Source organism: Mchenga conophoros, linkage group LG6 (genome assembly GCF_057382185.1).
Source record: "Mchenga conophoros isolate Kocher_MC1m ecotype Shallow Benthic linkage group LG6, M_conophoros_male_GT1.1, whole genome shotgun sequence".
Lineage (NCBI taxonomy): Eukaryota > Metazoa > Chordata > Actinopteri > Cichliformes > Cichlidae > Mchenga > Mchenga conophoros.
In genome coordinates, this window is record NC_140531.1 from 22,814,312 (window position 1) to 22,838,118 (window position 23,807).

General features: G+C 38.1%; 1 protein-coding gene across 1 annotated transcript; it reads right to left on the bottom strand.

Moving 5' to 3' along the window:
• Positions 1-366: 366 nt before the first annotated feature.
• On the bottom strand, positions 367-23,294 carry ugt8 (UDP glycosyltransferase 8). The gene is made up of 6 exons (XM_085276826.1): positions 22,947-23,294; positions 17,578-18,410; positions 13,123-13,265; positions 6,890-6,966; positions 5,634-5,853; positions 367-4,562 (listed from the first exon to the last, which is right to left on the bottom strand). Exons 2-6 carry the CDS (start codon positions 18,406-18,408, stop codon positions 4,184-4,186), a joined length of 1,650 nt encoding a protein of 549 aa, XP_085132952.1. The 5' UTR covers positions 18,409-18,410; positions 22,947-23,294; the 3' UTR covers positions 367-4,183.
• Positions 23,295-23,807: the final 513 nt, after the last annotated feature.

The window sequence follows — 23,807 nt, forward strand, 5'->3', positions numbered from 1 at the left end:
TTAGATAACCCCATCTATCCACGTGTGTGTGCGTGCATGTGCAGTTGGCTACTTTAGATGATTCGACCATTTGATACCTACAAAAGCCTCTTGCTGCTTGGTAACAATTCCAGACAGAAAGCCTATACATCCCCTATCACACTGAGACTGGCTGCATCAACTGCTGCAATCAGCATCAGCCTTGTCTGGGCTCAAAAACATGAATCGCATGCGCTCCTCTGTTCAATACTGCTGCACAGTGGCATCGAGGGCATGTAACAGTTTATAACGATATGATTTTGTTTTTCTTATTCTTGTATATTTTAGTTTGGCGAGAAATTATATGCGACACTGTAGGAAGCGCGGGAAAAAAGTTTCAGTCATCTCTGCAAACAAAATATGCTTTTTTTTATTCAGCATTAGCATTTTGTTTACAATCTATTTACAACATGGACACACATGACAGAACAAGTGAGGACTTTTTTTTTTTTTTGCCTAGATTTAAAATGAAAGTAAAATAATGTCGAACCAACTACAGTGAAGTGAGGACAGGTAAGGATGGCGCAAAAGACGGCAGAATACACAAGGAATTAAAGAGAAAGACAAAGATGTGGACAAAGGGAACAAGCTAGTACACTACAGAAAACAGAGCAATGATCAGTTATTCAAGCAGGTAAAATATAGACATCACGAGAACAGATACACTCGACTTTATATTTACTGAAACATAAAGTTGGGACATTTAAGTATGTAGGGTACAACATTATTAATACTGAAAAACTAAAAAAACTAAAAAAAACAACCATCTTTACAAACATTTCTCTTCAGATCCTGTTCATAGCTTGCGTAGCACTAGCAGGCCCATCAGCCATACCCACCATGGGCTGGGTTGGGCTGTGCAAGTGATGTTATAGCTCACAGAGAAAGGAAGGTCATAAAACTTCTCTGAAATATTTTAAAGTATTTGTGAACATTTTGTTCTTAACAACGTTGACTAGGTTAAATGTTCCGTTGCCATTACATTAAGGTTGTTGTTGTTGGTAAACAGTCCCTCTGCTATGATTCCATCCATTAAAAAAAAGGTAGAAGAACAAGAAGAAGCACAGTATGTGTAGCTTGGTAGTTTGATAAATCAACTAAAGATCCCACGTTCGTGATTTTTTTTTCTTCTCCTATGCCTACGAGCACCTTCTAAAATACAAATTAGAAGGATAATGAAACCCTGCAGACTCTAAAGATGATCTTCGACTGGCCTTGTACTTTGAACTCAGCAAAAGAGAATTTCCCCACAGGGACAGTTATCACTTTGACACATCATTATTCATTGTAAATGAGGGGTTTATTTCTATAGTTTGAACTATGTCAATCCTTTTTTCCCTTTTAAATACCTCTCTGTTACCTGTATTTACAATTAGCAGGCACAGTGGCAAAAATTAAGAGTAGAAATAGTGACAACAGTTAGGTCATATACAGTCATGGCCAGAGTTTTGGATAGTTTTGACTTGACTCTTCAAGATTCAGCTCAAGTGCAGTTACTGAATCATCAAAGGGTTAAACAAAAATACTGCATGAACAACTAAAGAATTAAAACCTTTTTTTCCAATGCAGTTTCTTATTTTCAAGATCTCAGATATAATTGAAAAGACAGGGTGAGGTTTTTTTTTGTTGTTGTTCCTCTTCCCATAAATTTAGCAGGTAAAATAGATTTCAAGCATGGAATTTGCATTTGGAAATCATAGCTGTGAAATGAGGTCAAAAGGAATCTCAATAAAACTGAAACAGACCTCATTCAAGGTCCCAAAACAAAGCAAATTCATTAGATACACAAAGAAAAACCAGGGTTTTGGTGAAGAGGAAAATAAGCCTGGATGCTAAATGAAGGCAACAGGTGTATGATCCCAGGATCCTTTATACAATAAAAACACCAAAACCAGAAGAAACCAACCAAACTTCATAAAAGCTATTAGAAAAGTCAGACCACTTCTGGAATTGCACTCTTCAACAGGTTGAAACTTAGAGCGGACCATGTCCAGAATGATGGAAAGAAAAAAAAGATACACGATATTTGGGACAACTCACAATCAATAACATAACACGGTAAGGCCAATATAATGAATGGGCTTGAGTGGTTTCAAGTGGCTCTGGGTCACTAGTATTTACTGATGATGGGACAGTCTAAAGTCAACAGATCGATACTTTCTGCTCATATTTAGCCAAATGCAGCAAAGCTGACTGGGTAACTGTTCAGACGGACAATGACCGAAAGCATGTTGTGAAATGAACCCAGTTTTTGAAGTTAATGACCTGGAATATTGTGCAATCACTGAAGCGGCCCTCTGATCTCAACCTGATTAAGCTGCATTTCACTTCCAAAGCAAACCTAAAGACTGAAGACAATAACTGAAAAAAACCTTAGACATGTCCATGGGTTCTAGGCATCAGTAGTTACTGAGTGCAAGTAATTTTTAACCCTTTATTAAAAGAATGACTATTTTATTTACCAATTATATTTGAGCCTGAGAAAACAGGCTTAAACTGTTGTACTTCGACAGTTAATGCAGCGTTTTTGTTCGGACCCCTGAATTAAAACAAAGCCTCCACTTGAACTGATATTGATATTTTGATATTGTGAGTGCCACTGTTCAAACACCACACGTGAACCACATCTGTTGTGCTTCATTCATGCACCCATCCTAGTCCAGAACAACCACACACACGTATTCAAGCACACTGCGTACCCATAAATCTGTGTAACTGTGTACAGAATGTGAATAACTCACACTCAGAATTAATATAATTACAGAAGGTAAGTTTGCACATAAACCTCAACAGCATTTCTAAAAGATTTACAGAAGTGAAGCGCTGAGTGGAAATCTACCTGAACAGAATAATTTAAAAATATCTGTAACACATTAGAATTAAAACATTTATTAACAAATCATTAACAGCTGAATCATAGTTGAATGATGTACAAAGTGAAGTGTAGCACTGGAAATGACATCAAAAAATAGGAGAGAGAGATGAGGGCTGAAGAATTAAAATATGGGGCTGATGATGCAACTAATCATGAGTGTAAGTAATGCCCAGACTCCTCCCCTCACTACATGAGCTTAAGTAGCTTTCTGATTTTACTTTGCCTGTTCATAATATTGTAATATCGTTACTGCAGAAAAAAAAAAGAAAAAAGAAAAAAAAAAACATGATCACCTTTTCACAAGGACAAGCCACATAGAGTTCGGCAGAGTCGCTCTCTACCACAACAAAAGTCAGTCAAGAGATAATGCAAAGACCGCACAGCTAAGTGCAGTCACAAGTTGGCACCACCTTGTGAAAAGGGAAAACAGTGCATGAACAAACTGGCCAGCCTGAAGACAACAGTACATTCTGTGGATAATGCAATTAAAGAACACGCAGACTGGGCCATACTCACGCTGACTGCTGCCATCAGCTGTTTCTTTGTTTGTCTGTTTCACGAGTATGAAGGACAAGGGTGGAGTGCAGATGTGGGCTAAGGATTCGGAGTGTACATGGTGCTGTCACACCGACCGAGATATGAAATAAATTAAAAATAAGACGCGTTAAAAAGTCTGATCATTAAAATGCATTTGTACAGTAATAAATAGTTTTACCCTCTATTTACAGTTCACCAAACACTTCTGCAGTTAAAAACATTTAATGCTAAATCTTTCAAAAGCCATCTTAATTTGTTTTGTTTTGATTTTTCGAGGATGAGAGGGTTGGCGCTCAAGATTCCCCCTCTTCATCATCCTTCCACTGGTAAGGAAGGCAGGAAGACAGAGAACAGGCAGGAAAGAAGACGCACGGGTAGAAATAATGTCCCCAAATATGTCTTTCCTGTGTTTCATCCTCAAAGAATTCACAAATTTAATGATGTATTGCTGCACCTGCTGTTGTGGTTGTTAAAGTTTTTGTTAAATATACCTCATTACACACACACACACACACACATTCACCCATATTCACACACACACACAGATTTTGAGCACCCGATGTCTTGCTCTGTCCTCACACGACGCATTGTGTATCCTTTCCACAGCCTCTTGCTTGTTCTGAGTAGCAGTTGCCACTAGACGCAGACCTAAGAACAGCCTTCTTTCCAAACTTTCATAAAACCAGTGAACCAAAAGCTAGAGCTGAGTCTGTAGGGCAACTTCTTCCTCATCCCTCCTAACCTTTCGAAGCATCAATTGATCTTCTTTTCATTTTTCAAGGAGCCGTTGCGTTTGTGTTTCCCATTGGCCATGTTCTCATTATGGCAATGTCCATTGGCCATGCTGCCATCATCTCTGACGTTATCGCCTCTGCTGTGGTCCCTGGACCTGCCCCTCAGCAATCGTGCCAACCGGCGTAGGGCAAAGACCGCAAGAGCCATGGCAGCCCCTACAGTAATGACCACATCCAGCAGGAAATACTGGTAGAGGGACACCTCATATACAGCTGAGCGCAGGTGGCTCGCACCGTTGTGACGGAGAATATAGCCGATCCAGTAAACAGCCCTGCTCACAGGGTGGCCTGGTTGATCTTTGTGAATATTGGAGAGATAACGGGCTTGCTGGCGGTACCTAGGTTGGTAGGTAGAGGAAAAGTGAGATGGCATAAAAAATGAGGAAGGAGATTTGTTGAACAAACACTGCAGTCACAACCAAATCAACATATAGCTTAAAATATGAAATATTATAGACACCCTAAATCACAATGACCTGATATCATGAAAGGTCACCAGGGGGTGTGCTACGACGCTAAGAAAAGCTCGAAGTCAGAGTTCCCTGTGTGGCTTTCTTTATCTTGCTAAATCACCATAGTAACTACTGTTGAACACATAACCTAGTCAGGAGGTTAGGTTCACCGAAAGAATCACCAATTCTCTCTTTTATTGCATGTTTTAAGAGCAATGTAAACTCTCTGCAGGGAGAATGCGTGTGCAGGTTGTTAAAACATACTTTATGAAAAACACTAAATGAACTGTAGGTAGCAATGCCAGAATGTACATGTGCAGAAAATATATAAATGTTTTTGTATTGTAGCTATTTTTGAATTGCAGCCACTAAAATACACACCAAGAATATCTGTTCAATCAATAAAGTTAACTGGCAACTAACTAAAGTGATTTCCACGCCTTCGATATTAGGCAGTAACATTTAATGTTTAAACGTATCCAATTAAAAGTTTCAGAGCTCTAATGTGTGGCTGTCATCTTAAAAATAAACAGCAGCACAGAGCGCTGTTGACAGTAATTAAACTGAATTAAAATGTTTATTTTACCACAGTGTGTTAAATCACCAGATTAACCGTTTTCTGCAGCATTAATCTCGTCTTAAATCGCAACAATTGCATTTTACTGTTATTTTTTTAATGTTAATTAAAGATTTTTGTCAGGTTTTTTTAATCAACATCGGCACCATCAGATAACATTCACTCAGAGGGATCATTTTGTGCAGAACAGCAGTCACATGATCTGTGAAAAACGCCTTTTTATATGAATGGAGTCTCAAGCATAGAGCCCAGCCTACTTCATAATACCCGTTATCTCTGACTTGGGTTTTTCGGTTTTAGGTAAGCTAAAACCTAAAAGCCTTTTATCAGATCTCACTGATAAAAGCAATAATACACAAAGCAGTACAAGACAAACTAACCTGGTGTCTGTGATGACGCTGCTCAGGGCTGTAAAGAGGTCTTCCTCTGTCATGTATTTCCAGTGCAACATGATTCCCATTCCTTTGGCTGCTACGCGCGTCATAGTATCATAATGGTCACCAAAAAGAGGTACACCCACCACCGGCACACCATGATACATGGCCTCATAGATGCTATTCAAGCCCCCATGGCTCAGGAACGCTCTTGTGTTAGCGTGACCTAGATGACAAGAAACAACAGGTGGTTTTTTGTATGTTATGCATAAAGTTTTTGACGGGGCTGTTTTGCTAAGGTTAGAAACAGTTTAGAGAAAGTGAAACAGCAGCACATCAGGCATCATTCAAAAAGAAAACCAAAAAAAAAAAAAAAAAAGGAAAACATTTTATGACCATGGCTTAGAGCAGTGGGTAACCATAACACCACAGAAAAACATACATTGTTATTTTTAATTTTATAATGCTTACTGTCCTAGTGTGTGTCCTACAGGTAAAATGGCATTACATCGTCGCATAATCAAGTCCTTGCTGTCAGACTTTGAATGTGGCATATTCCTCATCCCTGTCAGGCACAATGAACCTGTGTGTATTCTTTCTAGTGAGGTTAATAAGTATGTGAAGAAGGGATCCATACTACACAAAACCTAGTGAGCCACACCCACAGGGTGAAACCAACAACTCCTGAGGGATGTGTAAAAACTTGTCATCAAGCAGTAGTACAAAAAATTAACGTTCTTACTTTTTTCAAGGTAAATATAATAACAGAAGAGTTCCTACAGTTTTTTAAAATCTTGTTTTTATTTTCTTTGAGTTTAGTTTCATTTAGTTTTCAGTGTGAGTTTACATCTTTCAGACTCATTTCTGTAATTTTAATGTTTTATATTTGATATTGTGAATTATTGTAATGGGGGCTCTTCATCAGATTAGAATTTAAGAAGGTCTGAACGGGTATTATAACACAAACGACACTTTGTGGAAACGGTTAACTCACATACATGTTAGTGTTACCGTTTCTAGGAAATGCACTGAGGTCTGCTCATATTTGTTAAATTTGACTAATCTTGCAAAGACAAGATCAAAATTACATGGTCTATATATTTTTAATTTATTTCTTGATGAACATGAACAATGATTTTTTAACTACATGTATTTTGATTTGCAGTTTTAGTTAACTAGAATCACCTCGATCTGAGTCGCAAACAAAATATGTTGATAAAAGAACTGGATGCTACGTTTTTTTAATGATCTCATGTCCTTACCTAATAAGTCATTCTGAGGCATCCAATCAACAAGCTTGGTGTTGTTGCCAAGGTTACTGGGTGGCACGCCAGAGAATCTGAGGAGGAGGAAACAATGCAGAGGACAAACATTGAAGCAATTTATTTTAGTTTTGAGAAGAAAATCTTAAATTTAAGCCAATTGAGAAAAAAAAAAAATCTTGAGGTGCTTTAAGCAAAGTAACAATTTATTAGATTGAATAACGCACTTGCTAACACCTTGATAAAGTGTGACATTATTTTAAAGTGCTACCCAGACTTTACCAGTAAAAATCAAGTAAGAAAGTCCAAGTTTCTTCATACTACACAAGTGTTTGCATGTCACACTGTCTCTTGATTGCAGTTTTCAAATGCTAAATGAGGTCAGTAATATAGAGCACGGTTGGTAGAGCGTGGGGCCAAAAATAGTCTGTTTCCAACCACAGTGACTAACTCCGCACTGTGGTGCAGTGGCAAACAGTGTCGGTTGTGTAGCTCAAGCAGTCTAGTGCCACATCTACTAATTGCGATTCTTTCTGCTACAATGTATAATTTCTTAACACTTCTAAGACACTGGGGGGGGGAAATAATTAAAATTATGAAAATATAAAAGAACAAAAGGGGACTACTGAGTGTACAACGACACTCACTGCACAGGTTTTCACCTTGATTGCTAATGAACACTTAGTGATTAGTGTGAATTTCCACAATAATGTGCTCAGTCAAATTCTTTTTTTTTTTAAACAATGTAGTGTTTTAACACAAAGATTTGGATGTTTAGTCCTAAGAGATCAGAAGTTATCCATAAAGATTATGCGAGTTGTGTTCATCCCTCACATTATTGCGAGGATTAGTCTGCCAGACAAATCACAGTGACTAACTTTAAAAAAACGATATAACCGACAAACTAAAGAGACAGTCTGGTCAATGCATTTTTTTAGCTGCTAAGAGCTGTGATATATGTAAATGAGGATAATAGTAAATGCCAGCCAGACAAGGTCATTTCGAAACTGTAAGAAAACGTATACACAAAATGAATCATGCACAAAATATAGAAAATCGTATCTTTTGAAAAATGAGACCGATACTACGGCAACAGTGAATCTACACTGACCTATATTAACAAATTTAGTTGTTACAATCCACCTGCCAACACCTTTAGCAGCACATGGTAACATTATCTTATTTCTGTTTTTTCCCACCCCTTTTTGTCCAGCCTCAAAAACCTTTTTGTTTACTTCGTCTTGGTTTACATTCTTTTACTGATAATCTTTTACTCTTTGGCTTAATGTGTAACTTCCCCTGGATAATGAAACGGCCCAGTCTTTGTTAATTTTGTTAAATGGTGCGAGTCCTATCGTCAGTTAACCATATCTAAGACAGAAGTAGGCATACACAAGAGGTCACATTGTCTAAGGGTCAGATAGTGGAATGTATTTGTTCTCAAAAATATCTCGCAACAGTCACGGACTCTAAACTGAACTTTGAAGCAAACTGTGAAGCTGTGTGCACAAAAAGAGGCTATCATGTTTGAGGAAGCTCTGTCATCTCCACATTGATAAAACCCACTGATGATTTTATCATGCTTCTTTTGAATGTCTTTTGTCCTTTTCCTTGGTATCATATCTGTAATGAACAGAAACTCACTCAAATTGTTAAATTGTCTGATCTGTGAGCCACAGCTGAGCCCAGCACCCCTCTATACCCTGTATTTCCTCAGTATTTTGTATTATGCTTATCTGTTAGCTATGGTCCATGTTTGTATTGAAAAATGGAGAACAGAATACAAACACACACCTTTAATATCACGAAAAAACTCTAGGACTGACTCTCAGGTAATAAATCTACATCGTTTACCTCTATGCAAGTTTCTGTGTGCAAAGTGTAGAAGTAAATTACTGGTCACTAAAACACTTGTCAAGTGGTTTCTGGCTCTCTGTGATATCGCCAACTGATCAGGGGAGACATATTGCTTAACCAAATGGTGATGCCAAAACGACATGAAATACACCAGTGATTTATTTATTCTGAACTTCTCTTTCACACTTGTGCTTCTTTGGGCCTCAATCAACTACTTTGTTGATAATGTTCGATCTAAAATTTCAAGTGTTGCCGATGCAGTTGCTTACATCATGGTAAAAAATCTAAATGTAGATACGCTTATTATGAGTTTTATAAATGCCTTTGGTTATCGTATATCAGGGAGAAAAAAAAACACACACACTTCAGAAAATTTTTAACATACTTCTAGACTGACTGGAAATGTGGGTGTGTCTTTCTGGCACAGTACTGAACTGGTTTGAATCTAAGTAACAGGGAGAAGTTGTGTCAACTGGCAGTAGCACTTCAGTACAGACAAAAATGACATTACGATCCACAGCATGCTACTTCAAACTTAAATCATGGGAACCAAAAATTAATAAATAAAAGGAAAATTAAAAAGAAACAAGTTTGTAAAAAATTTCTTACTGTAATTATGCAACTTAAACACAAATCTGCAAACCATATCTCCAGGGGACTTTAAGCCATTACATAAACTTAATCAATGTTTACATGTGCAAAACAATATTTCTTAATTCAATGACAAAAACTAGCTATATGGATTACACCAGCTCGCAGTGGTTTTAAATCAGTGCCCCCCAAATCTGCAGTTGTGACAGGGATGTTAACTGGGCTTTTTTGTTCTGCACATTGTGCAACTTAAAAAGTAAATGTTAAAAAAACTAAAAAAACAACACAACGTACAGTTGTACTTACTCTTGATCTATTGTTTTATGCAAAGCATTTAGAATTACCTTGAGGTTGAAAGCACCTAGACAAATGAACTTGATTTGCATCAACAAAAGCTGAAAAGCAAAAGTGCTTTTGTACTCACAGATGTTTAAGTTCTTCTAAATGCCTGTGTATGTCTGCATGTAAGCGTCAATAGAAATTTTTTTATATACTTTTTTTTTTTTATGTCTTTGACATTGAAAATGTTAAGTGGTGGAAGCAAAACATTAAAATTAATTACGGTACATATTTTTTCTGACTGACATTTCTGGCAAGAATCCCTTTGACTGTCTACAGCGCCCGAGACATAGAACAGTGATACATAAATTTTTTGTTGCAAAATTACATAAGCATTGCAAGTACCTATAGAGCTTCAAAGAACATCACCATCATTGATCGGGTGGAATTCCTTGCGGTTGTGCCACGTGACTTACTGCTTGGAACAGTATGTTTACTTAAATAACAAAAGTCTTTCCAATAAGCTGACATTTTCCTAGAGCCACAAGACATGCAAAGTTTACCGAGCAAGCCTACCTGAATTTTGCCACCACTTTATATGTACACAGCACATTTTAAAGGTAGTGTTTACAAACTAAAAACTGAAGCAAAACTCATTAACTTAATCATCTTAGGTCTCATGTTTATTTCTGGGGCACCCTGACCTCCAAGACAGAAAAAAAATAATACTTAGAATTTCTTGGTTCATTTTAAATATATCAAAAATAAAACAATTCCATTGCATTTTATTTTGAATTTAAAATTCATTACTTAAACACCATTTTCAATTCTCTTCTTGGTCGGCAATAAAGAAAATAATGCACTCGACTCAAAAATATGCAGATCATGCCACTGACTAAATACTCGTGTGTTTTTTGTGTGGGGAGGCATTTCCGCAAATTCAGCATATGCATGCTACATTATGACTCCCATCTGTCCATCTCTGTCTGCTTCCCTCCCCAGCCCAAACTCTTTCATCTGTCTTTAACAAAGCACCAATTCACCGTCCTGCCCATCAAAGCCTACATTCATGGAGCCAATTATCAATGACACAATTCATTTGGCTGGCTCCCTGATACCGTCATCAGCCTTCTTCCTTTTTAACCTCTTAGTTTAGAAGGGAAACTAAAAGCTGCATTAACATACAATATCGCATAACTGTTGCCTTTTAAAAGAGGATCTTGTTTGTTCTCTACTGTGATGAGATTCCTGTATAAAAAGCCTGATTATCATACCATGAAAAATTAGGGAAGTGAAAATAGGGAATGTGTTTCATTTTACTATACGCAACAAAAGAGATGAATCCGTATCATAAAATGTTGCACACATAAACACAACCCGCATTTTTTTTTTTTTTTTAATAGTCATCAAGGTAATATTGCAACCACAATGGAATCATCTGAGGTCCCTCCACCCAGTTTTTACAACAGTCAATTCTTGCAGTTTAACATTGCATGGTTAAGTTCACTTGTTCCTCTTTACCACCTCTCTCACCAAAACTAAATAAAAGACGTCACGCATATGTACGATGGCCTCATTTTACTAAGACACAGAAGGTCAGTAAGCTAACACGAATAAACTGGCACACGGCAAGAACAAAGGAGTCCTATTTCGCCTTGAGCTTTAGCGATCTGTTTAATCTGTATTTTCCAAAAGAAAAGAAAACAATCCCAATAAGATAATCAGTAAAGTCAGCACAGAGGTCTTTTTTTTTTTAATTATTTATTTATTTATTAGTGACTCTGAAATTTATCCTTGCACTTCTTGCCTTTTCTTTTTCACCACGTGTGGGATTTAAACGTGTGATGATAGTATACAAAGGCCAACTCGAGAGAAAAGGAATGGCACAATGTGGTATTATCTCTTTTTAAGACTTAAGTGTTACAATAAAATGAAGACTGATCACTGAAATATCTGTACTTGCAGTCCGAACACAAAAAACATGACAAGAAAACCTAAATCTCTGACCTAAAACCTAATAAAGACAGCATGCAGTGACATACCTGCATTTACACAGAGGAAAACATAATGGAAGGTTAACAGTTCACTTGCATGACATCACTGGAAACTGTGTAGTCAGGCCTCTACAAACTAGCTGCCAACCCTCTACATGCAGGTGCCTGTTCTGCATTATATACCCATCAGTGTAATGTTAAGTGTATCTACTGCAAATCAGTACTTTGCTCCTGGATTCACATTACACAAAAAAAAGTATTATTATGTGATAAAATTTCCTTAAACCAAATAGTTATCCTTTATCCCATATTTAGTTAAAATATCCATAGAAATGTGGGTCAATGTGGTAAATGAATGGCAAGCTTTTCAAATATACCTGTTAATGATTAAAAGGTTGATGGATGGTTTTAATAAGATAAGATAAGATAAGATAACCTTTATTAGTCCCACACGTGGGAAAGTTGTTTTAATGTAACATTAAACTACTACCTCTAATCCTGAAAGCAGTAAACAGAACTGAATATGCTGCAAATGCAGTTCTGCGGCTAAAAGTGAAGTAGCTCCTGTCGTGTCACATGGTCATATATTGTCTGCACCTCATTCACATATGCAAAAGTGTGTTTATCAGAGCAGTACTCGGGCTGAATTACTTGTGGCTAAATTTAGAAAGGAAAAAAAATTGCAAAGGTACTTCCATCCTTAAACTATAAAGTCACTGTCAACTGATCAAGTTTTACTGTGGCACGAACAAGTTTCAGCATTCATGGCGCAATTTTATTTGATCTACCAGATGACCTCTAGTAAAAAATGTTATGTCTCTTTCTTATGGTGGAGTAATGGCCACTGACCTTAACAGAGGCAAGTGAGGCCTAAAGTTCTTTGGATGTTGTTCTGGGGTCTTTTGTGACCTCTTAGATGAGTCGTTGCTCCGTTCTTGTAATTTTGGTCGGCCTGAGAAGGTTCACCATTGTTCCATGTTTCCACCATTTGTGGATAATGACTCTCACTGTGGTTTGCTGGAGTCCCACAGCTTTAGAAATGGCTTCATAACCTTTTCCAGACTGAGAGATCCCAATTACTTTGTTTCCCATTTGTTCCTGAATTAACCTTTGAGAATGTTTTGGTCTACTCCACTTTATCAGGCAGGTTTTATTTAAATCATTTCGAGATTATCGAGAACAGGTGTGGCTTTCCGAACATGTGATACACAGCAGTTAATTTATATCATAACACCTTTATTTAGAAACTACGTTAACTTGCGTTATCTTTGTCTAATATTTAAATTTGGTTGATGATCTGAAGCATTTAAGTGAGACAAACATACAGAAACACAGAAAATCAGGAAGAGCGCATACACGTTTTACCACCACTGCAGGTTTCTCCATAAAACACAACAAACAACCAAAAAAAGAAACAGAAAAGAAAAAAAAATGCCTAGTGGAAGACTGTTGTTAATTTTAGGTTTTAGAAAGTTCTATTCACATCTTTTAAATTGAAAGTAGATTCTTTACCTCCAGATAACACGTTGGGGCAGTCTGGCAAGGGCACCTGCTAGTTTGTGAGCAATGTCACTGGAAAGGTACTTTACGCCAGCTCCAAATGACACAACTACAAAGCCGTGCTCTTCTGTGTCTTTCACCCAGTCTTCAAAACCCTGTAGGAACATGAGAAAAAAAGACCAGGGAGGGATAAAGTACAGCTTTAAAAAAAAGAAAGAAAAAAAAACATGTATTTCATATTTGAAAGTGCTTCAATTTACAATTTAACTCAGGATTTTCTTTTAGAGCCTTAAGAACAAATACATGACATCAGCGTCAATAAAGCATGACTAAGTCACATAAACTCTAAACACTGTTTTAGTTATCTGCGAAGGTTTGCAGTCACGCCTATGTGACGATAGCATTTATTGTACTGACATAGCAGAGTTTATTGTGCACATCCATTTTGACAGGTTTGCATATAAATGTAGGATGACAGTATAAGACTGAATAAATGCTACAATCTAACTTTAATATGAAAACGCAGTACACTAAACTACTTTTTTAATAATGTTAGAACAACCGGTAATCATGTCTGAAGGCTGATAAGTACAGAGGCTCTAAAACCCAATAACATATTCCAGCCTGAAAACTCTGTAGAGATGCATCTAAGCTCAGATCCTTTGATTTTTAGAATGAAATTATATGTTAATTAACAAAAAACGTAATACTCTACAACCTCAACCATTTAGTATCAACTTTGTACTACTGTCAGATTTTTCTGTGTATGAGCTGTTGATATAGGTGCAATCAAAAAACATTAGTCATTCCTGATCATCAGCAACCAAGCCCAGAAAAACTGACGCTAAATAACATTCAATATGTACACAAGTCTTTTATAACACATTTTCACCTATTCAAAATATAAACTCACATAGATGGTAATATACGTAAAGGCCAGTTAGCAACCACAGGCAATCACCAATTGCAAGGAACAAATGTATATTCCTAAATGGTCAGGAGGGTTGCTGCCTGTCACGGTGAAAATGATAACTGCTAAAGCTCCAAAGAGACAGAATCAGTTACCACCTGACAACCACGGGTCAGTGGGAGAAAAAAACAAAAGTGGATTCTCCAACTGGTTGGCAAGTAGATGCTAAAGCAGGCTTACATTTTAGTTTGAAATTCTAAGGTTTGATATATTTAAAGTTTCTAAGAAAAACAGGACTTCTTGTTGCTCGAAGAAAACTCAGCAGAGGCCTCTATCAAGAAGCAATGTCACAGATCCCTTTCAAGAGATCCCTTCATTTGAATTGCCTTTACTGGAAGCAACCCTGGTGCCTACAGTTGGCCATGTAGGAGAGTGAAATCACCAGGGTAACAATAAATTTGAGTATAGTTATCCATAATGGTGGACTGGAGCAGACGTCATTAACCCATGAATGTTTGTTTTTGAGCACTTCTGTATTATTTAAAGCCAAGTTGGGTATTTCTGTGCTCCTTCCTGTAATCCTTTCTGTCATCGTTGTATTTTTACTCAGTTGTATATAGTATTTGTATTTGTATTCTATTTTTATCTTATTGTATATTTATTTTATTTTATTCTACTGTATATAGTATTTTATTTTATTCTATTCTGTACAGTTGTGTACTGTATTTATTCTTATTGTATTCTAATTTTTGCCTCATAACTTTTGCACTGTCCACTTCCTGCTGTGACAAAACAAATTTCCCACATGTGGGACTAATAAAGGTTATCTTATCTTATCAAGTTATAATTACTAATTGAATGTTTAACAGTCTTTGCAAGTTTGAGGCTGGCAAGGTATAGTATTATCTCTATGAGTTACAACAAGGTTAAAACATTACCTTTTATGGTATCATTTTCCAAGTAAAGCCTTTTTACAAAAAAACAAAGCAAAAAAACAACAACTTTTGAGTACTATTGATGTGTTGAACCTAAGATTCTAGCTATCCTAATTAGAGACCATCCAATACCTTAAATGCTCGCTCTATTCAAATAAAAGATGTAAAACTATCAGCACAACAACTGAAATAACAGAACTCACGGGTTCCTACAAACTACACTAAGAAAATTATAACCACAAATCTACATATAAATCCAATACCATACGCTTTTAAAGCACTCTTCCTGTAAAAAACGAGGAGTCGTCCATGAGCAAACCTGCAACATGGAACACTCTGCCATGTGGTGCTGTTTTTTGGGGGGTGTTTTTCTTTTTTTAGTAACAGCCTGCCATTACTTGGACTACAGTGCTTCTCAACAGGCACTTGAAAGAAGAAATCATGACAAACAGTCATTTGAGTTTGGGTTTGCTAGGGTTGGATGACTGGACTAGTCTATGTTGGCTGTTTGCAGTTGTTTTTTTGTCTGTGATTGTTGTCATTTTATTTTGCTAATTTAGTTGTCTGAGAATTTCAGTTGGTAGGTAATTAATTTTAAAAAGATGTGAAGTCTCCTTTTAGGTTGTGTTGAGCTAGAGCTGAGAGTTGACAGTTATTGAGATTCTTAGCAATATTATAAGGAAAAGTCATACAAGAAGACCTTAAATGTCAACAAGTCTGTGTACTTTAGCATCATATGTTATGCCCAGCTTTTTATTAATTTACAGGCATTTACACATCTCTAAAAATATATTTGCTCTTACAGGTTGTTGAAAGGACAACAGGCAGTTGGATATTAACCCAACCCTGGGGCGTGTCCTGATGTGCACTTAAGAAACCATTAGTTTGTCCAATAGTAAAATATATTTTTGTAAAAGTGAGGATGGACTGACTAACAGTGGTTGGGGACCGATCAGGGAGCAGCCATGTTGGAGAGACAGGATTGCCGGACAAGTAGGGAGAGAGGGAGGCTAACGGTCCAGCTGCAGGAGCTAAGGCTGCCCTGGCACAGAGCAGCTTCACGGGCACACTGGGCTCTGTGTCCCAGCAGCATACCCCCTACTGTCCCTACAACACGGCCTTAGTGACCCCATAAAAGAGTCTCAGTGTCCCCAGAGTTAGGGTTAGAACAATGACCTCGTTCTCCCTCCACTTCCATTATAACCCTCCACACAACACTGCACAATACTCCCTATTGGCTGGTGTGGCATTCCTAAAACCCTCCGCAGCAGATACCGACAGCCCGCGCTCGCAATGTCCAAACGCTGGACTAACCCCCCCATCACTACCCGCCTCTCCTCAACACCCTTCCCCCTTTTGCTCAAAATCTGCCGTGTACATTGAACCTAAACCAATCATCACACCAGACTTTTCTAGAAAGGGTCACTTTGTAGCACATTGTGATTAGAAAATATCACAAGTGATAAAAAACAATAGATAATGGAAACTAGCTAGTGTGAATAACAGCAAACTGTGAAGACATAAAGACGAAGTCGTTTCAAGAGATAAAAGTGCAGAAAAACAATTCATTAACTAGAGATGTGTGAATTTGATTAAAATTCAAGAGGAACGTTGCAGCCAAGCTTTTGCAAGTTCCCAAAGGGTTGTTTTTCAACAAGTGGTTAATTACTCGGCAACTATTTTGGAAAAAAAAAAAAAAAGCCAACATTTTATTGGCTCCAAATTCTCGTGTGACGATTTCATTTTTATCTTATGACTGGCTATAAGAAACATGGATTAGCCATTATTTTCTACTTAATGATACTACAGTTTAACAGATTAAGGCCTTTTCTGAAAAAGGGCTGCGTCTTTGATTAACTCTGAATAATTCAGTGACAAAAGAGAAACAGTTTGCAGAATGGATTTAGGCTAAAGAATGGAAAAAAATAAGGAGTATGTCCTTTCTCATGCCTTTATAATACCTCTCATAACTCTTCAGGGTTCTCAAACACAGACCACACCCATAACAAAATTTACTGTATTAATCTAATTATACTAATATACTAATATTAGTATAATACTTAGAAAAACAATGCAGCTTCCCATTCTGACCAATAAAGACACATATTTGCATAATGACCTGTTTCAACTCTGTTCCCATGAGCCAGCTGTACTACAGTGCTTCTGTCACCAGTGCATAAGAGCGCTCATTTTATGCTCAGGCTCCTATAGAGGCCTCTGTGAGCACTAGATGCAGATGCATTCATGAAATGTAGGCTCCATTGTTCAGATCTTGAAATGAATAAGCCTATCTCAAATACAAGTTTAGCATTGGGCCTGAGTACAAGAGAATAGAACATGTAAAGGCGTGAGGTGACACACCTGAAAATTTGAATGCAATAATTGTTGGATTTTTAACATTTGCTGCTTTCTTATGATACTGTCAGCAGTGTTTCATATGAAGGATAAGGACTGATTCAAGACTATGGTCACATTTGTATCAATGTATCAAAATACCTTGCTGTGCGAGCTGTTTAAATGCTGCATTAGCCAAAAGGAGACTGCACAAGTTCTCTTGGACATGACAAAATAGAACAACCCTCATAATAAGCTCGTCAGCTTTGTGTCCCTTTTGGTACTGACCTGTGGCAGTGGGCTGGGAGGCTTGGTGAGGATGCCACCTATGTACACCACATGTGGAAGGGTGGGTCTGGGGAATTCCAGAGCCATGTCAGTGCACAGCATCCACAGCCGGCTTCCCTGCACCAAGTCAGCCATGGCCACTTGAGGCTTTACTCCGTGTTTCTTCATAATCCGGTCATACTTGGGCAGTGCGATGTAATGGACTCCAAAGCGCTGTACGAGGTAAACAGCTGTGTTTGCAATCCTCTGCATCAAGGACATGCGGTCGGTCAGCAGCGAGTTGAATTCCGGTACGTATGATAACGGGGCCGGGGCTCCAACCTCTGCAGGGTACCACAGGCCGGTGCTGAAAACAGCATATTGCACACCCAGGATATGAGCAATCACAAAACCGCACATTTCATTGGGGTCCACTAGCAGCAGGTCAAACTTGGCCTCTTTCAGCCGATTCATTACTTCAGTATTGCCAACGACAGCATCGCAGTTCTGAGAGTAGTGGTCAAGAATGTCAAACAGTTCGAGAAATGTCAGGCGGCCTGAGAAGATGTTGGTGACTTTGGATTGGAGAAAATTGTCAGCTGTGGTGCTGTTAAAGATCCCTTGATAGCGCTGTAAATGGTAGTGAGGAGAGGGCGGGACCTCACGACCCTCTGAAACTAGAAAATGGGTCTCGTGGCCCTCCTTGTGTAGAGCTGTTGCCAGCGTTTTGAAGATGTAGAGGTGCGATTCAAACATGATGGGTGGGACCACAATCACTTTAGCGGCTCTTGTCGTACTGGGACTCCATGTGAGGAGGCCCAGGAGGAGTAGGAGTGATGAGGGTAATAGCATGGCTGAAACAATAATAATAATAAAAAGAGCAATATTAGGATTACAGCTGCAAAATACACAGTACAGACATTCCAATGCAATATTATAATACAGATACAGATCACCGTTTATCCAAAAGCAATGCATCATAAAACTTTGTTTACTAGGAGTTACTTGTCTGTGTGCTTTGCACCTTCAAGGAGGAGGCTGATGGAAAATTACTAATCAGACGAGTTTATTTAGTTGAGATAAACCTTTATCTCTATCAGCAGAGCATGATTCAGAGAGTTGAAACTCTTATTTCCTGTTCATTGAACTTCAAGCCTGGAAATGAATTCTGCTGTATAAATTTTCTTTCAGTTCTCTCATACATACAAATCCATATGAAGAAATTACAAGGTCTCAGCTTTTGTGCCGTTTCATTTTTCTGGCATCAAAACATTACATTTCCTTATCAACTTCTTCTTTCTTCTGACGTACTTCGATTCCACCGCTCCATTTCTAATCACCCTGTGCGCAACTGTCGCTGACATGGTGTGGGTAGCACCAACGTCATTCTGAACCTCCAGCCGCCCTATTCACAAATACAAACACAAAGAACTATTATTGAGCCTCCATTTCATAGCCTGTGCCCTATATGCCTACACCCATTCTCTTGCTCTCTCTCTCGGCCCCTCTCATTTGGATTAATGATTAACAGTGAAAGCCTTTTTATGGAGGGTCATCCACTACGCGGGTTACATTTATCTACAGTGCCTAACCCATAAGTTGCTACAGTTAGCTGTGTGGTGATGACATCCAACGGAAATGTATGGGTGCTATTTAAATACCTATAGATGAATATAGAAAGTTGTATGTTGGTCTGGAAGCCTTTCAAGGGTGAGCCATTTATGATATCCTCTCTGCCCCACAATACATCTCCTACATTTTGTTTTGTCATGGCACAAGTAATATCTCCCGATTGTATTACAATTGCACCTGTTGATTCTGCTCGCCTTATAGCATTCAATCATAATAGGAAGACACTTGTTTAATCACAATATGGAGTTTCTCTCTTCAAGGCAAGGTATGAAGAGGACTAAAGGATGTCACCATTTTGCATTAAAATAGCCTCAGCATGTTGTTACAGACACTTCTCAGCACAGACTGTTGATGGTAACTATAGAAACCAGCCAATGTCTACTGAGGACTAAGATGCGTCATGACTTAGGTTACCAACAATGGAGTCTGGTTACCGTGTGTGCAGGGACAGCTGAGGAAGTGATCTGGATTCAGAGAATTGAAGGATATAATATTATGGGATTATATGGATGGAAACAAAATGAGATGGGGAAGATTAGAGCAAACCTTGGGAAGACAGCTATTGTAGTTTGTAAGATAATAGTCAGCAGGGGAATGCTGGGAGATAAATCAGTGTAATGTTGATACTTTTGATATTGTGCGATTCATCTTACGAGCTAAGCCGCTGTTAAAATATACAAAGGTAATCAGACAAATGTGATGTAGGCAGTAATGGCTGCATTTTCCAAATCTACAATTAACGTCTTAGTCTGCCCATGCAGGATACTGATTTCCTTTAGATTTACATGATAATTAACAATGATTAATAAACTATTAAGCTTAACGAGATAAACTTTGTACACTGTTTAACAAGTTTATTAGTCCACCACCCAATGTAAGGCTTATGCCACAGCTGCTCTAAATTAACAGTATTGGTCATTTAAAGAAAAATCTAAATTTAATGTATCTGCAACAGTTAATCTTCCACAACGCACCACCTCTTTAATCAAAAAGATAGAGACTCCGTTTTTTGTTTTGATGAAGATGCTAAATTACAGTTATTTAACAGGAAAAAAATGGTTTCAGTCGTTGAATATGATGCATGATCAATATCTGACAGCTCAGACATACAAAATATTTCTTAAAACAAAAAAAAACTAAGCATAACAACTCTTCTGCACAATAATTTGTATTTTTTTTATTCAAAATCAACACAAAAGTAACTGAGAAAGAAAGTATTTAATAGTTTTTGAGGGGGGGACTTTAACTATGTGATTATCTTAAAATTAGTCTTCCATTCAGGTTCCCTGTTTTGTAGCATTTTCTGCACACATAATCTCTTATGCATTACTAAAAATCAAACCAAGTATAGTTTTGGCAGGAAGCACTTTTATCCAATCAGTGCCACAATGTGGTAATTATACCGTGATTAACACTCTCTAATGCAGACTAACGTTTTCGGGATGTAACACAGCAGGAGGCCCCTTGCTGTTTCCACAGTGGGGGCTCATTAGTTCAATTCACCCTGGTGAGAGCGGAGAAGTGACGTCCAAGAGCTGATATTAAGTCAAACACAAGTCAGCCTTTAGCTATTTATTTTTGGCTCATATCTCTCAAGTGAAGCAAGATAAACTGGTCTTAGGTTTATTTGCTGCAAAAAAAAAAAAAAGAAAAAAAAAAAAGAACCCAGCTGAGGACCTTGAAGGGCAAGACTGGCTAGCCTGAGGTAATAACGCTTGAATTTTAGAAAAATCAAAGAAAAAACAATCTAAAAGATTAAATGGGTTCAGACATCCAGATGATGGTAGCTTTGAAGTCCTATTGCTCGGCTAGCTGGTGACTACTGGCGGAAGACGGCTTCGTAACCTGCTGAAAGGTGTGATGCAATCCTTTTCTTTTAAATCATGCCCGAGGTTAAACCCTCATAATGAAATTTGACATAGCAACACGTATCTGGGCCTAGTGGCTGCATACAAGTGTCATCAGCAAAAAAAATGCAAGTGCACATATGTGTGAAAAGTTATAACAGGTCGAGTATATAAAAGGTTAGTTGAAATTCTGTGATATCTGGAAACAATACTTTGTACTGTTAACTCTAAGATGGAAGGTGATGCAAGAGCACTTCACAAATAAGTAAAGGTCAAGAGCCTTTAGATCTGCTCAGGGACAACGTGTTCTCCACTGACAAAGGGAAAAATCACAGCTTTTTGTCCAGTATAAGGTATTTTCCCCTCACCTTTACCTTGATTCTGAACACGCGACTACCCTTACTGCTCCCTCCCTTTCATCATGATTATGGCACTGCTACAAGAAAACAGGTCAGACAGGCTCCGTCTTTTAAAACATTATGTCAGCAAATAAACAAAGACAGAGCGAATGAGTTTACAGTGATGGTATCTCATTAATGTGAACTACAGATAAGGAAGCACCAATCAATGTGGTCAGACATGGTCTGTCTTTTTCAAGAGATAAACATTGTGTCAGGAAATAAAGAAGGATAAAATAAAAAGGAGACTGGGATAAAGCCAATGTGTTCCAGCAACCGAGGTGAACCAGAAATAAGAAAGAAGTGATGAATGTGATAGTGATGGTATTAAATTCCCCTATTTGCTTAAAAATATTATCAATGGGGAAACAAAATAGGATTGGCCCTAAGTAAGTGGGAACACAGTTTGTTAAGTAAGGCAGGCTGTCACAGTCTAGGAGGGATATCCTTTTATCCCTTATAATAAGGGTAAGATTTGAGCAAAGGCACACGTCATAACACAAACCAACAGTCTGACTGTTAAATCAATACCGCAAAGAATTTCTGAGGACGAAATTCCTCCCAATCGAAATTCAAGTTGGACTTACTTTGGTCTGTTTAGCAGTGACTGTCACACACGCACGAGTGACATAACTACCTCTGGCCTGACAGAGACTGAGCAGTCAAGAAAAAGAAAAATGTCAGGTGATCACTTTGCGTCGGAGGAACAGGACTGGCTTAACAGGTGCTCTGATGTTGACCCTCCCACAAGGAAAAAAAAAAGTCACAGAGAATCGCCGTCTTTACGCCTGGTATTGAAATACCTTAGCTTAAGGTCATATAAGACAGTCCACTGGACACGTGATATTAAACTGTAAACTCTAAACATCTGTAATGGAACGTAAAAGTCCGGCCAACAGATTTGATATCATGTGTGATTAAGTAAGCTAACTAAAAAAACCCCCCCCCAAAAAAAACACAAAACACCAATGTAGTAGTGGTCGTGTTTGCCTATTTCTACAGGTCTTTATATGTTTTATAGCTCTCTCTATATATATATATCGATCATAGCTTAAGTCATGGGTGAAAAGGTTAATCCTTCAAGTCAAGAAGGGCAAAAATCCAGGGACCAAAAATTATATTTTTATGAGGAAAAATGTATGAATAAAGCTGCGCACGCACACACACACACACACACACACACACATATATATCCAACTCTGCAAAATGGATCAGCTTTTAAATTTAAGGAAAAAATGCGAAACAATGATTCTCGGCTAAAGAAAGACATTTTCGGCGTGGATATTTCGCAAGGGACGTGAACACAGCATAAGATAGCAACCTGACTACACCTGCACCTCGAGGGGGCTGGGGACAGCCGGCTGAGCTTTAAAAGAAAAGGTAAGAAAGTAGCCTGTAACCTGTCATCTTCATCAATATCAGCCACCTGTATGAAAAAATAAAACTGCCAAGTTTTATGGGCGAACCAGGTAAAAGCACCTGTTGACTAAAAGTTCGCCTGGGTTGGCCTTACCTGGGGACTTCAGTGTAGTTCGGGAGAAATTAAAGGTGAAACTGCAGCAGTCTCGATTTTCCTGAAGAGAATTTTACGCGTCGTGTAGAAACAACGCAAAAGGTAGTCAGTAAAACACGTCCCCCGGCAACCGAGAAGGAGCGGAGGGAGCATTAAACTCAGAGTCCCACACAGGAGTGGCCGAAAGGCGGGGCTATCTGTGTTGCAGGATGGAAGTGAAGGGAGTGGCAGAAAGAAGGGAAAAAACACGACGGAGCGGTGGAGTATAACAGCCCATACAGGTAAGCCTACATACTAGGTGACTCAGTTTGTGTTGACACAATCGTTTTGGGTTTTTGTATTGTTTTTTTGGGGTTTTTTTAAATGAGCGTAGCGATCGAAGGTAAGGTAGAAAAGGAGGCGCCATGTTAAGTCTTTTAAATTCAAATCGATTAAATCAAGCAGAAAATTAAATTATATTCACTTTTATTTACTGTTATTTGTAGCCACAATCAGTAAGTTTGGACTTGTGTAATGACCGGATATTATGAGGTCTCGTAGTATCACTTCATAAGGCACCCTTTACAAAAGATTTCTTTATTTCTCTCACCTTTTATGTGGGTGTGCTTCTAATTAGTTCCTGATGGTGCCGGTGTTCAACACTCGGCCCACCGAAACTCATAAACGCTTCTAAATGTTGGGTGTGAACAACTTCAATACGCCGTCTGTTCCACCGCTTTGTAAGTTTGTTTTAACAGTAAGAAGAATTATAATGGATAATCAAACGATATCAGCTGATGACAGTGTGAATAAAATATATATTTTCCCAGATCATCTATTTACAGGAATACAGCACTATATGCACACTATACCCGATATTAG

What these genes read in the sequence shown, in the direction of transcription:
- ugt8 (XM_085276826.1), bottom strand. Translation starts at nt 18,408, where the DNA reads ATGCTATTACCCTCATCACTCCTACTCCTCCTGGGCCTCCTCACATGG. An exon ending in GCCTCAGAATGACTTATTAG is followed by an intron (nt 5,854 to 6,889) that starts GTAAGGACATGA and finishes CTTGTCATCTAG; the next exon opens with GTCACGCTAACACAAGAGCG. An exon ending in AGCGTCATCACAGACACCAG is followed by an intron (nt 4,563 to 5,633) that starts GTTAGTTTGTCT and finishes CTACCAACCTAG; the next exon opens with GTACCGCCAGCAAGCCCGTT.